We start from the raw sequence: 17,673 nt of genomic DNA, 5'->3' as shown, positions 1-17,673 counted from the left end.
GTCATATTTTTGCTGCAATTAAAAAAAAGTAGATATTATTGGTATTGAGGGACCCCCTGTGTATTCTTTCCCGAACTCTTTCCCCTCCATTCTTCCCTTAGGACAACTACAAGGCTGAATTCACTGCATATCATTCCCACGAGTGTTTTTATACTTCTACTATACATTTCTGTAGCCACAAACAGTATTGCTTTACAGTTGTTAAAACTTGATAACGATATGTATTCTCTTACATCTTGGCTTTTTAGCTTAACGTGTTTTAGAGTTGTACTCGTGTTGATTCATGTAGCTCTAATTTATTTATTTTTATTGAAGTATAATCCATTGTCTAAATGTACCACACCTCGTTTATCTGTTCTAACGTAAACCTCTGTTGTGTTTCTAAAATGTTGCTATTGCTACAAGTGAATGTTCTTACAGTAATGGTATTGTGTTTTTCTGGTAATCTACAAACAATGCTTGTTGATCACCTAAAGGCATTAGTTTTTTTCTTTAGATGGTCTTCTGCAGCAGCCAATGAGATTGTTGTCCGCCTCAATGGATAAAACCATGATTCTCTGGGCTCCAGATGAAGAGTCTGGAGTTTGGCTGGAACAGGTAAAAATGTGAATATTTACAGAACAGAAAATTGGGTTTAATAAATGATATTTAGCCCCCAAGTCTTTGTTCCTAGAGCTGCAAAAGTGTTCACTCTTTCTATGTGTTAAGTAAGTGAGAACATAAGAATCTCTGGAATCTGATTTCTACTGTGAGAATTGTGGACTCTTGATTACCACTTATTTTCTATTGCATAGGTTCGAGTAGGTGAAATAGGTGGAAATACTCTGGGATTTTATGATTGCCAGTTCAATGAAGATGGCTCCATGATCATTGCTCATGCTTTCCATGGAGCATTGCACCTTTGGAAACAGAATACGGCTAACCCAGTAAGAAAAGCATTTTTAAATAAAGCATTTGTTCTCACATAGAGTGAAATGAAACTTAGGTAAACAGTGTTAGGTACTTCCTATACTCTGCCAGAAACATAGTTGGGGTGTTTAAGTTCAAATGACGTCTTTCTTATTCACTTCTTCTTGTAGACGTTATACTGTAGTTACACTAAGTGAGAAACTTATGCTTTCCTAAGAGGAAAAGTATTCATTTGTTCAGTATCGTTGGGGTTTTGAAATTTGCACATAGGTCAGTTTTCTATGTAAGTGAACTTTAAGCTGTATAAATTTTTTTTTTTTTTTAAGCATTTGTTTATTTTTGAGAGAGAGAGTGAGCTAGCAAGAAAGGGGCAGAGAGAGAGGGAGGCACAGAACCTGAAGCAGGCTCCAGTCTCTGAGCTACTAACAGAGAGCCTGATGCAGCATCTGAACCCACAAACTGAGATCATGACCTGAGCTGAAGTCGGTTTAACTAACTGAGCCACCCAGGTGCCCAAGCTGTATAAATTTTAGGCTCTGCCTTTAAGCTCTATAAATTTTTTGATGAGAATATTTCCTATAATGTGTAACATTCTGTCGTCTTTAAAAAAAATTTTTTTTTTTTTTTAACATTTATTTTTGAGAGACAGAGTGTGAGTGCGAGAGGGGCAGAGAGAGAGAGAGACACAGAATCCAAAGCAGCCTCCAGGCTCTGAGCTGTCAGCACAGAGCCTGACATGGGGCTCGAACTCACAGACTATGAGACCATAACCTGAGCTGAAGTTGGACGTTTAACCGACTGAGCCACCCAGGTGCCCCATGTAACATCCCTGTCTTCTTAAACAAGATAACATAATTTGGTCTTTTCTTGGGCAGCGAAGTACTCCATAGACAATTACTGGATGAATGACTGACAAAAGGGCAATAGGACCACCTGTTATTTTGTGAAGGAATATATTAATGCTCTCAAGTTGTTGATGGGTGTAATTTTAAATGGTCCTGTAAATACTGGGCTATTACATCTTTTTTATAATTGTTAGTTTCTTCTCAAAGAGGGAATTTTCCTTTAGTCATCTAGCTGCCTTTCAGTATTATTCCTTCTCTTACTTTCTTTTTTTTTAAATTTTTTTTAATGTTTTTTTATTTTTGAGACGGAGACAGAGCGCGAGTGGGGGAGGGGCAGAGAGAGAGGGAGACACAGAACCTGAAACAGGTTCCAGGCTCTGAGCTGTCAGCACAGAGCCTGATGCGGGGCTCGAACCCACGAACCGTGAGGTCATGACCTGAGCCAAAGTTGGATGCTTAACTGACTGAGCCACCCAGATGCCCCATCTCTTAACTTTCTAATTTGCTTCTGATCCACTTCTTTGGGTTTGGGGAAATGAAATTGCAGGAAAAGTGGCTAAGAACACAGACTTTGGAGCTGGACAGTCTGGCTTCAGGCCCAGACCCCAGCACTTACTGGCTGTGTGCCCTCGAGGTCTTTGCCTAACCTCTGTCTCAGGTTCCTCCTGAGGAGGGTAAATAGAAAATGTAAAACGTGAATAGAAATATCACCTACTCTGGGGTTTCTATGATGCTTCAATGAGTTAATATTTGTATAGTATGTAGAACGGGTCTGGCACCTAGAGGTTACTGTGTGAATACGTTAAGTAAATAAAGGAAAGAAATAAGAGCATTGAGTGAAATGTGAGTCAGCAGATTCTGAATGTCCATCTGACGGCTTCCTTTAAAAAGTAAAAATTCATGGGTTTGCATAAACTTTAGTTGGTGGGCTTTGTAATAGTTGTGTCATCTGTGAGGCTTTCTCAATGCATGGAGTGATTTAGTCTTTCCCTTATATCTTCCATTTGGAGTTGACCTTCGAAGACTGTTTCTACAAGTATGGAATCAGACCTGTAAATACAGAGAACACACTGATGTTTTGCTGAAGGGGAAAGGGGACGGGGGTTGGCCAAGTAGGTGAAGGGGAGTGGGAGGTACAGGCTTCCAGCTGTGGAATGGGTAAGTCACGGGAGTGAAAGATACAGAGTAGGGAATATGGTCAGTGGGTATTGCAATAGTGTTGTGTGGTGACAGATGGTAGCTACAGCAGCAGTGAGCGTAGCATAATGTATAGACATGTTGAATCACTGTGTGGTACACCTGAAACTAATGTTAACATTGTGTGTCAACTGTACACACACACACACACACACACACACATAAACACATAAACACACACACACACACACCAAAAAGATTGTTTCTACTATGAAATGAGCTAAGGCACTGTTAAAGAGGATATTTTTTAGGATAAAATTTGTTCTTGGAGCTCCTCTGAGTCATATTCAGCTTTAGTTTTTGAGGGGCTTCGTAGAAAAAAAAGCATCAGATGAGTAAAAAGAAACTCAAACCGCGAGACAGAATTCAAGGAAATTTACTTGTTCAATTCCTTTACAAGGAATTGAAACTTACTTGTGCTTATATTTTGACTTCAAATTTATATTAGCCCCTTACTAAGGTGACTTTTTTTTTTTAAGAGACTTTATTATTTTTTTTAAGAAGTTTTAGGTTCACAGAAAAACTGAACAGAATTACAGAGTTCCTGTATACCCTCTGCCCCCACACATCCACAGCCTCCAGAGTGGCACATTTGTGACAATCAGGGCTGATTTTAAGAAGAAACACTGTCCTTTAGGACTGTTCTAGTGGAAAACTGTACTGATAGTCCAAAAGTGCTGCCTTTCTTTCAAAACTTTTTGGAAACTGCCATTGGTGCTTATCATAGAATCAATTTTTTCATCACAAAAGAAATTAATAGCATTTCTTAGTCACAACCTTTTTATTTTTTTGACCAGAAAATAATATAGCTTAGCTTAATCACTGTATTCAGCATACTTGTCTTTGAATGACGTTTTATTGATACAAATTTAATTTTTCCTCTAAAGATCACATTTTACCACTACTTGTGATTCCGTGTGGACCAACGACATTTTGTGTGTTTCATTGTCACTGTTCACATGGTTGCTGGTACAGGTTCCCTCTGGAGGTGGCCAGCTAGGTTTGATTTGGACTGTGTTCTCTACACCTGCAGCTCCTTTTGTTTAATAAAGCCGTCAGAATCTACCAGTTTTACGTAATACTCTTTATTATGTAGTTTAATGGAAAAATACTCGCATAATACCTAGTATGTGCCAGCATTGTTATGAGTGCTTTACAAATATAAATTCATTTTATTCTCATAACAGCCATACAAGCTTGGTAACTTTCCTACGGAAGAGTTCTTTGAGGCAGAGAAAAGTTAAGTAGTGTCTGACTTCTAGGAGGCATTCAGTAAATGATGAATGGAGGGAAATTTCCGTGGGTTACTGCTTTAAAGGAATATAGCACAGATTTGAATGTTTAAGTTCTCATATGCTTGATTGGAAAACCCATCCTTTTATTTTAGGATCCTACTATTTTAAGATCCCATCTTTTTTTTTTTTTTTTTTTTTTAAAGCTTTTCACATGCCTGGGGGCATCAGTCTTTTTCATCATTAGCCCTGAGGGCATTATGAAATGGATTCTGAGTAGTGCTGATCTTTGATTATTTGGATGTGTCACAGTACTTTCATTGCAGAGAGAGTGGACTCCAGAGATTGTTATCTCAGGGCACTTTGATGGTGTCCAAGACCTGATGTGGGATCCGGAAGGAGAGTTTATCATCACTGTTGGTACTGACCAAACAACTCGACTTTTTGCTCCATGGAAGAGAAAAGACCAATCACAGGTAAGTGACTTCCTACTTGACTGATCTACATTAAAAAACCTCCATGAGCACATGAAAAGTGGGGCAACATTGTTAGCCCCTGCGGAAGCGCAAGTTAAAACCATGCCGCCATGCACTGTATACCCTCAGCTGAAGTAGACGGTACTGACGGTGAGGAGCGGTGGGAAGGGTGCAGAGCGCCTGCAGACTTCCTGTGTTGCCGGTAGGGGCGCAGAATGCTAACAGCCAGGCAAGAGGGCAGTTTGGTATTTTCTTAGAAACTTAAACATATGTGTACTCTTGCTAGTTGAGACAATTTAAATGTTAGTTGTTTTCAAAATGTGTTTACTTCAGTTCTACATAAAAGTTCAGTTATCCCTTGTAATTTTAGGTTTAATTCGTAAAACACTGCCAAGTCTGTAGCAAAAGCTAATTTCTAAAGTCATATAGTATTAGATACTAGTGCTTATAGGCAGTTTTTGTTGAGTAACTTTTCAGTCTTGGCCTTGAGCTCAAAAAGTCGCAACAGAACTTTACCACTGACAAGCCATTGACCTGTGCTGTGTCGTAGAGGAAGTCTGTGTACTCAGTTTCAGTTCCTAACAAAAATTCATGGAACTGCCTGTGGGTTGGTTAGTCCACAGAAACGAGTGAAAACTGCCACTGACATTACTACTTCGGTAGCGGTGGGAGGTTCAAATTAACAGAGTTGAGTCAGTTAAAAAACAAGGCAAATGATTTTCACTGGTTTTCTGTGGCTCTTTGTGACTTGTTACCCATATAGCTCAGCTGTTGTTTATTAATCATCTATTTAAAAAATAGATAGGGGCACCTATCAGGTCATGATCCCATGGTTTCTGAGTACAAGCCCCACATTGGTCTCTGCACTAACAGCACAGAGCCTACTTGGGATTCTCTCTCCGTCTCTGCCCACCACCACCCCCCTGCCTCAAAATAAATTAAAAAAAAATTAAAAATTAAAAAATGGATAAATCAGACTTGACTAAAATGTAAAATTTCTGCTCCTTGAAAGATACTGCCAGGAAAATGAGAAGTCCAGTCACAACTGGGAGAAAGTATTTACCAAGCACATCTCTGGTGAAGGATTTATATCTAGAGTGTATATGTATGAAGAATATCTCAGAAGTCAGTACTAGGATAATAGTCCAGTTTAAAAAAACCAAAAGGGCAAAAGATTTGAACAGATGTTTCTCCAAAAAAGATATAAGGAAATAAGGACAGGAAAAGAGTCTCAACACCATTAGTCATTAGGGAAACGCAAGGTAAAGCTGCAGTGAGATACCATCACACATTCACCTATCAGAATGATTAAAGTAAAAGACAATACCGAGTGTTGATGAGGGAGCAGACAGCTGGCACTCTCGTACACTGCTGGTGGGATTGTAAAGTGCATATCCTCTTGGGAAAATAGTTTGGCAGTTTCTTAAAAATGTAAATATGCATCTATTATATCATCCAGCCATTCTACCTATAGATAGTATTAACCCAAGAAAAGTAGCAGCCCATGTCCATGCAAAGACCTGTACATAAATGTTCACAACTGCTTTCTCAATGAAAGACAAGCTGGAAACAACCTGAATATCTATCAGTATGTAAATGGATCAGTAAGCTTATATATATGTATGTGTGTGTGTGTGTGTATATATATATGTATATATATATATATATATGTGTGTGTGTGTGTGTATATATATATATATATGTATATATATGTGTATGTATACACACACAGGTATATATATGTATATGTCTCCATACAAGAGAATCCTACTCAGTAACAAAAAGGATTGAATTATTGGTAAATACAACACAAATGAATCTGCTTTGTTGTCCTATTTCCATGCATGATAAATGATTTTGCATCTGACATTTTGCTTGTTGAAAAGAATTTGATTTTTGAAATGGTCATTTTTATTTATCCTATTTTAATATGCAGGTTACTTGGCATGAAATTGCCAGGCCTCAGATACATGGGTATGACCTGAAATGTTTGGCAATGATTAGTCGGTTTCAGTTTGTGTCTGGAGCAGATGAGAAGGTTCTTCGAGTATTTTCTGCACCTCAGAATTTTGTGGAAAATTTTTGTGCCATTACAGGCCAGTCACTGAATCTTGTGCTTTGTAATGTGAGTATTCCTCTGAATTTAGTTATGTGGAGCTAAATCCATTGACTTCATTTAAAAAATATTTGCTTAAACCTGTAAATGGAGATTATGGGTAGAAAGGAAGTCAGATCGGATTTATTATTGTCTTGACAAACTTGCACACTGTGGCATGCAATAATTTAAATGTTTAAACCAGAAATTTCTTTAAAAAGTTGTCTAAGACACTGTGAAGAATTAAAGTGTTAAATCAAGGCAGGAATACCACATATCATCACTGTGATTGGTACTTAAAATAAAACAATATGTGATAGGTAGGTCATATTTTCAGGGAGATTGCCTCTAACTGTGGTTAGAGGTAGGGAACAGTAGAACTGAAGTGCTTGCACTTACTACGTAAGACCAAGGATTTTTTGGTGGCTAAAGTAAAATATTCATAGAAGGAAGAGGTTACTGTACTAATGAGAAAATGTTTAATGGGACCTTATTTGGGTTTTGAAAGGGTAAATTTTTTTTATGTTTATACTCTTTACAGAAGATTTGAGCTACTGATAAAAATACATAAGTTATGGGGCACTTGGGCATTAGGTTGGGAGTCCACCTCCTGCTGTGGTTCAGGTCATGATCCCAAGGTCGTGAGATCTAGCCCTGCATCAGGCTGCATGTTGAGCATGGAGCTTGCTTGGGATTCTCTCTCTCCTTCAGCCCTTCTCCCCCTCTGTCATGTGTGCATACTCTCTATTTCTCTCTCTCTTTGTTTCTCTTAAAATTAATACATACATAAGTTATAAAAATTATAAAGTAACTACTTTTGAAGGAAGAGAAATTAGGAAAATAGTTGTGTTACATAGAAGTGTACCATCCTATGGTTCTTAAAGTTTGGTCACAAATTTGGTTCTGAGATTGAAAAGGGTAGGTAGGTACACTTGATAGGGAAAAGGGAGGAGAGAGAGAACACGCACACGCACGCAGTAGGGTGGCTCTGGCTATTCAAATGAAGAGTAGTATATCCAGAGAAATGGAGAGAATGGGAGAAAGTCAAATGCTGGAGGACCTTGGGAGGCAGGCACAATTTAGACTACGGGATGCTGTTGTAGGTCCCTAAACAAAGACAGTGATGAAAAGTACTTTGGGGTGAAGAGAGAGCAGGATACATTTGAGCCTGGAGACTCTGAGGACAGGGCAACTAGCACCAGTCCGGATAAGACTGGAGAAGAAAGTGTCATTTGAAATAAAATTTCCAACTAAGTTCTATAGAGTGTATACTGAGCACCCCATGACACAGGCATTCTTGATTATGTGAAGAGGGGTTAAGGTTCTGTTCTGCTTCTTTCTAACCATAATAAACAATGGGAATGAGATCAAAAGGGAAGTCTTGATTGGGATTATAATGCAGTGCCACAGGGTGGGAGGGCAGTTAGTTTCAGGATCTCTTAGTTCTAGGGATTGAAATGTGGTTTTAGGGCTCCATGAGAGCCTTAGTCCCAGGTAGACAATCAGTTCTGTGTCCTAAGCTAACAGAGGTTTCATGGACTAGAAAGCCTCTTGCTGTATTTTGGGTTTTGTTCCCCTGCTGAATGTTGGGTTAGGTTTGTAGGAGTGCTTCTTACTGCTCTTTTCCATGCAGTTTTTTCTTGGTTTCTGAGATAAAGCATGCTGTGGCTTATGTCCCAGGTGGCTGTTCTCGATGGTTTAAATTCCCATGGCTCATGTTTATGTTGAGTTCCACCTCCTGTATTAAAGTCTAAATTGTGAGAAATGTTCTTAGCATATGGACATATGCCAGTTTTGATGGTTAGCATATCGTTTTTTATGAGATGATTTGGTTGGTATGCATTGCAGACTATAAACGGATCATTGGCGCTTCAAATGGCACTCTAAAAGTTTTTAAAAATACGGAGTTATTTAAATATGTTTAATGAAAATATTATATGCCTTTTTGGGAAACAGCGGTGTCTGCATGCACATCATTAAGGATGTGCTTGGGAGACTCTTGGAAGTAGAGCCCTGGGCGTGCCATTTCAACCCACTCTGCTATTAGAAACGAGCCCAGTGCATGCCCTGTCAGACTCCAAAACTCACTGAGCTGTTAGGGTTTGATGAGCTCATGGATGACAGGATGCCCGACTTTATGGATTGGGTAGATCCATTGGGGGGTTAACTGCAGCCTGTTTGTGGAGAGTGCTTAGCATTGCATCTTTGATTTAGGAAATGGAAGTGTGGGCAGATATCCACACATGTGTTCTTTAAATTGTTCCTCTGCATTTATGGGCATGACATTTTTGGTTGCCTGAGGTAACAGTAACTTTTAGTGTTTAAAACATGTATCATACTTTTTATTCCAGCAAGATGGTGATCTTCCAGAAGGAGCTACTGTCCCTGCGTTGGGGTTATCAAATAAAGCTGTCTTTCAGGGTAAGACTTTAGTGTCCAACATTTTTGAACCCATTGTATTTTAAAACCTAGTTACACACTTGTATAACATGTTCCTCGTGTTCATTACTGATCTTTTTTTTTTTTTTTTTTTAAATCACAACACATGCATTTGCTTTCTCCACCAGATATTTCACGATAAATATTCCGTGCATACACAGACCCTGAAATAGGTACAGTTTTCACAAAGTGTGTTTCATGGAGCTCTACCACCACACATGCTAATACGGGTAGCCTGAAGAATGTGTCTGATTGTTCTAAAAGTTTGGGAAGTGTTAGGTCAAAGAGAGAGGAAGAAATCGTTGAGGAATTGACTAGCGCTTCAAAGAACACATTTGGCAAATACTGGAGTACTGGAAGTACCCTTGGATTTGGAATTGCATTGATACATCTTGAAGTACAATCAGTACTTTGAAGTTCCACTGCTTTGTAATTGATGCTCTTAATATTAGGATGTATATAGGACGTATAAATACCGTGACTATATACATGATGTTGACGTGTTTCTTTTAAACTAGGAGATCTAGTTTCTCAGCCTTCTGATGAAGAGGAGCTATTAACGAGTAATGGTTTTGAGTATCAACCAGTGGCCTTCCAGCCTTCCATACTTACTGGTAAGAAATGGTAAAAAGGTGGTTTGATAGTCATTAGTACACATAGTATGGTACCTGTCACTATTGACCTAAAAAAGTGCTATAGAATTCACTTATTTGCATGAAAATAGAAAAAGTAATTGCAGTGCTATCCATTTATCGTAGAACCTCCCACTGAGGGTCATCTTCTGCAGAATACTTTATGGCCTGAGGTTCAAAAACTGTGAGTTAAACTGTGCTAAGCTCTCTGATCTGATTCTGTCATAACTTGTGATTTTTTTTTTCCCACACAACTTGCTTTTTTCCTTTGCTTTCTTCATACCTACATCCCCCTGCCCCCCGATCTAAAAATCTTCAGTGGCCTTCCCAAGAGGCAAGAATCAAACTTCACATAGATTTTTATATTACTATGCATTCTATTTCCTAGATTTGTTTATTGGTCTTAATTTTTAACATTGTATTTCTTTTCCTTTCTTAAAAGGACTTCTAAGATTTATTATTCTGTTTTTTGTTTTTGTTTTTTCCCTTTTGGTGGCTCTCCGTCAAAACCTTTCCCAGATATATTGTGTATTGTATACACTAGCTAGGGTTGAAAACTTGTATTTTAATCTAATTGTTTGAGTAACTTGTATCACTTGTAGGAAGCTGGCATTTTCCCCAGTATCTCTGTTTTTTCCCCAAATGTTTGCCTAGACAGAAATGTAATGTCCCCTGAAAGAATTGCCTGTTAGCTAGATAGATTGATGTTGTTCTTCTCACGTTTTAAAACTTTGCAGCATGAGAGTAGGTACTTTTACTAATACAGGGGTCATGTATTTTCTCTTAAATTTCCTCTTAAATTTTAGATTTTCTCTTAAATTTTCTTTTTAATTTTAAAATTTAATTTTTTAATTAAAATTAAAATTTTTAATTTTAAAATTTAATTTTTTAATTAAAATTAAAAATTTTAATTTTAAAATTTAATTTTTTAATTAAAATTAAATTTTTTAATTTAAAAATTTTAAATTTTCTCTTAAATTTTCTCTTAAATTTTAGATATGGACACGGTTATGAAATATTTTGTGTTGCTTGTAGCAATTCAAAGACTCTGCTTGCCTCAGCATGTAAGGTAGGGGATTATACTTTTTTATTCCACTTGGTCACATGAATCACATGAGTCCTCAGGCACCTGCAGATTGTGGCGATGGAGGCAGCAGAACCCTACGTGAAAGGCCACTGGGGCCTGCTTTTTCAGAGTTTTGCTTTCTCAACCTCTTTTTCCTTCTGTCCTTTCAAAAGCTTGCAGTTGAGGAGCTCCTGGCTGGCTCCGTCCTCGGTAAAGCGTGTCACTCTTGATCCTCGGGATCATGAGTTCAAGCCCCAAGTAGGGGGTAGAGCTTACTCAAAATAAAAAGCTTGCGGTTGCATTTTAAATCTGTTTCCGCCACACACTTTTGTTCTTAAATACTTGGTTTGACCTGATCTACACCTGATTTATTTAATCAGGTATTTTTAAATGACCTAAAAATGTGATAAATAATTTGAATAATTAGAGTCCTGGAGACACAGGGGAATGAGAAGATGAAATCCAGAGTGCGCTCTGTTTGACCGTTTCTCTAGGAACAGACTTGGGACTGAGTGAAGTGCATGGGGTCGCTCAGCCTGTGCCGGGATGGGACAGGGTGGTGGCCGGCTCACTAGCATGGGGCACTGCAGAGTAGTACTTTTCAGTGTTTGCTTGTGAGACCAATCTCGTACTCCCTAGTCCGTATTTATCCCTGTTCTGTGCAGTGAACTAGTATGTATGGAGGATCGTCTGAAAGGTCTTGAGACGCCCCCCCCCCCCCCCCATTTTATCTACATTGTCTAAAGTATATTTACTTGTTTCAAGCGTGATGATGTGAGTTGCCTATCTGGCAGGTCCCTCTGTCCCTGCTTTTGCTGCAGCTTCTTGCCGCTAGCCTGTATTGAGAGGCATCATAAGAAATACCGCTGTGCTCCTTTGCCTGTTGTCCCGTCTGTGAGAGTGCTACGGAGAGTACTTCTTCTGTTACAGGGGCCTGGGGGGGAGAATAGAGCTTGGTGGCAGGAATAGCTATGCTTCTGCTGAGCAGCCAGTTCGTTTTTAGCTTTCAGCGCTGTCAGTGATGTGTAATTGATTATTTCCTTTTCAACTTGGCTTGCTTGTAGCAAATGTGTACTTGCTTTTTGTTATTTGTATACTTTTTCTAAGTATTTTATATTTTAATAAACAGTAGAAAAGAAGTGTGGTTGATAGTGTGGCTTGGAAAGTTTGAATCTGAAGGTTTGTCTAAACTCACCTGCCCAGTAGAAGGGTAAATAATCCATGGAAACTTCTAGTTCTTCTGGGCACCAACCTGAAGGTGGCTTGGTTTCTTGAACGGAGGATGCCAGCCACAATTTTGTTTTTGACTGGTAAAGCAAATGATTAGATCCATCTTTCTTTGAAACTTAACATTTTAAACAATTTTATTTAGATGTTGTTAGCTTATTATAAGTTGTGTGTTGAAACTGGCTAATTTGATAAATTTTGACATATGGTTTATACCTGTGAAATCATAACCACAATTAAGATAATGAACATAGCCATCAACCCCAGAAATTTCCTCTGCCCCTTGATAGGTCCTCTTTCCTGCCCCTTCTTACCTTCTCCTGCTCCATCCGTAGGAAACCACTAATCTGCTTTTTGTCATGGTAGAGTACTTTGTGTTTTCTAAAATTTATATAAATGGAATATGCAGTTCATTCTCTTTTAGTGCTAAGTAGTTTTCCCTTCTACAGATGTATTACAATTTGTTTATCTCTTCACTTATTAATGGACATTTGAGTTGTTTCCACTTTTTGGCTTTTACCTATAAAAGCAGTTGTGAATATTTGTATAATGTCTTTATTTGGGTATATGCTTTCATTTCTGTTGAATAAGTACCTCCGAGTAGAATTGCTAGATTATATGGTAGGTGTATATTTAAAGTTTTAAGAAACTGCCAAACTATTTTCCAAAACAGTTAAACCTTTTTACTGCCCTGCCAGCAGTGCGAGTTCCAGTTGCTCCACACCCTCACTGACCCTTAGTATGGTCAGTCTTTTTAACCATTCTGTTTGGTGTGTAACATCTCATTGTGGTGGTCATTGGCATTTTCCTAATGACTAATGATATTGGTCATCTTTTCATGTGCTAATTTTCTTTCTATATCTTTTATTGATGAAGTACCTGTTCAGATCTTTTGCCCATTTCTTTCTTGGATTGTTTGCTTATTGCTCAGTTTGGAAATGTTCTTTGTATACACTGGATACAAGTATCAGATATATGCAGTTTAGATAATTATTCCCAGTGACTTATCTTCATTTCCCGTTTTTCAAAGAGCAGACGTTGTATGTTTTGGTGAAGCTTAATTTACCGATTTTTTTCTGTATTGGGTTGTGCTTTTTGTATAGTAAGAAATCTTTGTCTAACTCTAGGGCACATCTGGTTCTCTGAGTTTTATAGATTTTAAGTTTTATGTTTAGACCTAATTAATTTTTGCATTTGGCCTAGAATATAGGTTAAAGTTGGTTTTCTTGCATGTGGATATCCAATTGTTCCATATTTGTTGAAAAGACTATCCCTTTACTTACTGCCTTTTGCACCTTTGTCAAAAATCACTTGTCCATATATGTGTAGGTCTGTTTCTGGACTTTTGTTTTTTTCCATTCATCTTTTATTCTTGATGCCAATACTACATTCTCTAAATAGGTATAGCTTTTTGTAATATGTCTTAAAACCAGGAAGTAATTATCTTCCAATTCTCTTCAAAGTTATTTTGGCTATTCTAGGTTCTTCACTTTTTTATATAAATTTTAGAATCAGCTTGACAATTTCTACAAAAACACATACTGGAATTGTTTGGGGATTACATTGAATCTATAGCTCAATTTGAGGAGCATTTTAACAATATTGGGGGTTTTTGGACACACAAATACAGTATGTCTTTCATTTATTTAGGTGTTTAATTTTTTAGGAATGATTTTTTTTTTTTTTTAATATTTATTTTTGAGACAGAGCAAGCAGAGGAGGGGTGAGAGAGAGGGAGACACAATCTGAAGCAGGTTCAGGCTCTGAGCTGTCAGCACAGATCTCGATGTGGTACTTGAACTCCCAAACCATGAGATCATGACCTGAGCCAAAGTTGGACGCTTAACTAAGCCACCCAGGTGCCCCAGGAATGAACTTTTCTTTTTAATAAAGATTTTATCTTATTTTAGTTCATTTTATTTTATTTTTTAAGTTTTTTATTTTATTTTAGTAAACCTTTTATTTTAGAGTAATTCTAGATTTAACAAAATGTTGCAAAGATAATAGAAAACCTCTCACCCAGTTTTCCCCAGTTAACATCTTAATATTATTAGGACTGTTTTATAATTTTCAGTGTCTGATCTTACACATATTTTATCAGATTTACCCTTAATTTGTATATTTTATGTCTATTCATTATTTACACATGGAAACACAGTTGCTTTTTGTTTATCAATCTTATATTCTGTGAGTTTCCTAAACTTAATTATTAGTTCTTGTAGCTTTATTGTAGATACTGTAGCATTTTCCATATGAATGCTTATGTTGCCTGTGAATAAAAAGTTTTATTTCTTCCTTTCCTATAAGGATGTCTTAATGTTGGATACCAATGGTGATAGCAGAAATCCTTGGCCTTATTCCTTACCTAAGGAACAAAACATTGCTTCTTTGCCCATGATGGATTATCCCTATGTCCATTATGGATTTTGTGATTCTTCTTTATCAGGTTGCCTACAATTTCTAGTTGAGAGAGTGCTTTTATCAGGAATGGATGATAGATTTTGTTGAATATTTTTTCTTCATCTGTTGACATGATCATATGGTTTTCCCTCTTTAGTTAATTAACATGGTGAATTACATTGATTGGTTTTTCAAATACTAAACCAAAATTGCATTCCTGGAACCAAACCCCATCTGTTTGTGATACATTATCTTCTTACATAGTGTTGGGCTTATTTTACTAAAATTTTGTTTAAAAACTTTTATGTATAGTACATGAAGGATATTGTATATAGTTTTCTTTCTTTACAATGGCTTCATCTGGTTTTGGTTTCAAGGTAATGCTAGCCTCTTAGAAATATTTCCTCTGCAGTTTTCTGGAACAGTTTGTGTAGAATTTGTAACGTTTATTTTTTGAGAGACAGAGCGTGAACAGGGGAAGGGCAGAGAGACAGGGAGACAGAATCTGAAGCAGGCTCCAGGCTCTGAGCTATCAGCACAGAGTGCAACGTGGGGCTTGAACCCACAAACCATGAGAACCAAAGCCAAATTTGGATGCTTAATGACTGAGCCACCCAGGCACCCTGATTATTTCTTTTTCAGATGTTTGAGAGAATTCCTCAGTAAGCCAACTGATGCTGGAGTTTTCTTTGTGGGAAGGTTTTAACTACAAATATAATATCTTCAGTAGATATAGGACTATTTAGGTTATCTAGTTTTTCTTGAGTGTATTTTGGTAGTTTGTATCTTTCAGAAAATGTGTCCTTTTTACCTGAGTTGTCAAATTTGTTGTCATAAAGTTACTCATAATATTCTCTTATGATACTTTTAATATCTAAAGAATCTCTGGTGATACTACCTGTCTTATTCTGCTATTAGCAATTTGTATTTTCTCTCTCACACCCTCTTTTTTCTTTTTGTGGGGGGAGCATTCTGAGAATTGATAAGGAAACTAATGATATTTTGATATTTTCAAATAATTCTACTTTTGGTTTTGTTGATTTTCCTCTGCTGTTTTTCTTGTTTCTATTTCATTGATTTTTGCCGTTTTTTTTTCTTTTACTTAGATTTCATTTCCTCTTCTGTTGCTAGTTTAATAAGGTTAAAGCTGAGGCTATTGATTATAAATCTGTCTTTTTGATATGGATGTTGAGTGCTATAAATTTCTAAGTATTATTTTTGAGATATTCCATAAATTTTGATATGTTGTTTTCATTTACACTTAACTAAAAATATTTTTAAAATTCCCTTTGATTTTTGTCTTTTACCTATAGGTTATTTTGAAATTTATTATTTAGTGTCCATATACTATTTTCCAGATATCTTTTTACTATTGATTTCTAATTTAATTTCATTGTGGTCAGAGAACATAGTATGATTTGAATCCTTTGAAATTTAATCTTGGTAAATTTCCATGTTCACATGAAAAGAATGTGGATTCTGTTTCTGTTGGGTGGGGTGTTCTGAAAATATGAATTATGTCAGATTGGTTGATAGTATTGTGCAAGTCTTTATCCTTTCAGTTTTATTGAGAGTAGCATTTTGAAATCTCTGACTATAATTGTGGGTGTATCTTTTAATCTTTGTATTTCAGTTTTATATATTTTGAGGCTGTCCTGTTAAAACATTAATGATTGTTATATTCTCTTGATTAGTTGACTAGTTTATCATTATGGAATTATTCTCTTTCTTTTTGGTAATATTTTGTGCTCTCACATCTATGTTGTCCAATGTTAAAATAGCCACTCCAACTTTCTTTTGAGAAGTGCTTGAGATAAATATCTTTTTCCATCATTGTGCTTTTAAGCTACTTGTTTCCTTTTATTTTCAAGTGGGCTTCTTAAGGGCAGCCTACAGTTAGGTCTTGCTTTTTCACTCATCTTGATAATTTTCCTTTTTTTTTTTTTTTTTAATGTTTATTATTTTTGAGAGAGAGCACAATAGGGTCAGGGGCAGAGAGAGAGAGGGAGAGAGAATCCCAAGCAGGCTTCATGCCCTCAGCACAGAGCCCAATGTGGGGCTTGAACTCACCAACCACAAGATCATGACCTGAGCTAAAACGAAGAGTCTGCCGCTTAACCAACTGAGCCATCCAGGCCCCGATAATCTTCCATTTTAATAGGGGCATTTGTTAGACCATTTACATGTAACATAATAACATGCTTGGATTTAAATCTGTCATCTTGCTATTTATTTTCTATTTGATCCATCCTTTCTCTGTTCTGTTTTACTTATTTTGGATTAATTGATTACTTTTTTTTTTTTTTTTTTTTTTTTTTGCAACGTTTTTTATTTATTTTTGGGACAGAGAGAGACAGAGCATGAACGGGGGAGGGGCAGAGAGAGAGGGAGACACAGAATCGGAAACAGGCTCCAGGCTCCGAGCCATCAGCCCAGAGCCTGACGCGGGGCTCGAACTCACGGACCGTGAGATCGTGACCTGGCTGAAGTCGGACGCTTAACCGACTGCGCCACCCAGGCGCCCCTAATTGATTACTTTTTATGAGTCCGTTTTATTTCATTAGTTTGATTAGTACATATAACTGTTATGTTATTTTATTGATTGTCTTTCATTTTATACTGTAATTTTTTTTTTTTTTTTTCAACGTTTATTTATTTTTGAGACAGAGCGAGACAGAGCATGAACAGGGGAGGGGCAGAGAGAGAGGGAGACACAGAATCTGAAACAGGCTGCAGGCTCTGAGCGGTCAGCACAGAGCCCGATGCAGGGCTCGAACTCATGGGCCGTGAGATCATGACCTGAGCCAAAGTCGGACGCTTAACCGACCAAGCCACCCAGGTGCCCCGATATACTATACATTTTTAATTTGCCAACATGGGCCTTAAGTGCTGTTGCACTATTTTAGGTATGATTTAAGAACTTTACAGAGGTATACTTTTGTTTCCTTTATGGTATTGTTTCACTTCTTCATAGAATTAACACCATATATTGTCATTTTTTCTTTGAGTAGTCTGTTCTCTTTTGAAGAGATTTAAATAATACAAAAATTTCCAGCAGATACCATTGTCCTTCTGCCTAGAGGATATCCTTTAACATTCCTTATAATGCTCTTCTGCTGGTCGTGAATTTTTTTGAGCTTCTGCCTGTCTGCAAA

General features: G+C 37.2%; 1 protein-coding gene across 3 annotated transcripts in view; it reads left to right on the top strand.

Annotated features, from left to right (window-relative positions):
• The window catches only part of ELP2 (elongator acetyltransferase complex subunit 2), a 43,911-nt gene that overhangs the window by 15,726 nt on the left and 10,512 nt on the right, over positions 1 to 17,673 (top strand). For all 3 annotated transcript variants that reach the window (XM_058692330.1, XM_058692328.1, XM_058692329.1), the window contains 8 exons: positions 497 to 597; positions 795 to 926; positions 4,510 to 4,659; positions 6,596 to 6,784; positions 9,106 to 9,175; positions 9,712 to 9,807; positions 9,952 to 10,009; positions 10,822 to 10,894. In XM_058692330.1, the coding sequence (XP_058548313.1) occupies positions 497 to 597; positions 795 to 926; positions 4,510 to 4,659; positions 6,596 to 6,784; positions 9,106 to 9,175; positions 9,712 to 9,807; positions 9,952 to 10,009; positions 10,822 to 10,894 (869 nt within the window). The remainder of the gene's footprint in view (positions 1 to 496; positions 598 to 794; positions 927 to 4,509; positions 4,660 to 6,595; positions 6,785 to 9,105; positions 9,176 to 9,711; positions 9,808 to 9,951; positions 10,010 to 10,821; positions 10,895 to 17,673) is intronic.

This window comes from Neofelis nebulosa, chromosome 11 (assembly GCF_028018385.1).
Source record: "Neofelis nebulosa isolate mNeoNeb1 chromosome 11, mNeoNeb1.pri, whole genome shotgun sequence".
In the NCBI taxonomy this organism is placed as follows: Eukaryota; Metazoa; Chordata; class Mammalia; order Carnivora; family Felidae; genus Neofelis; species Neofelis nebulosa.
Note: the sequence above shows the minus strand (reverse complement) of the source record. Positions and strands in the feature narration are given on the sequence as shown.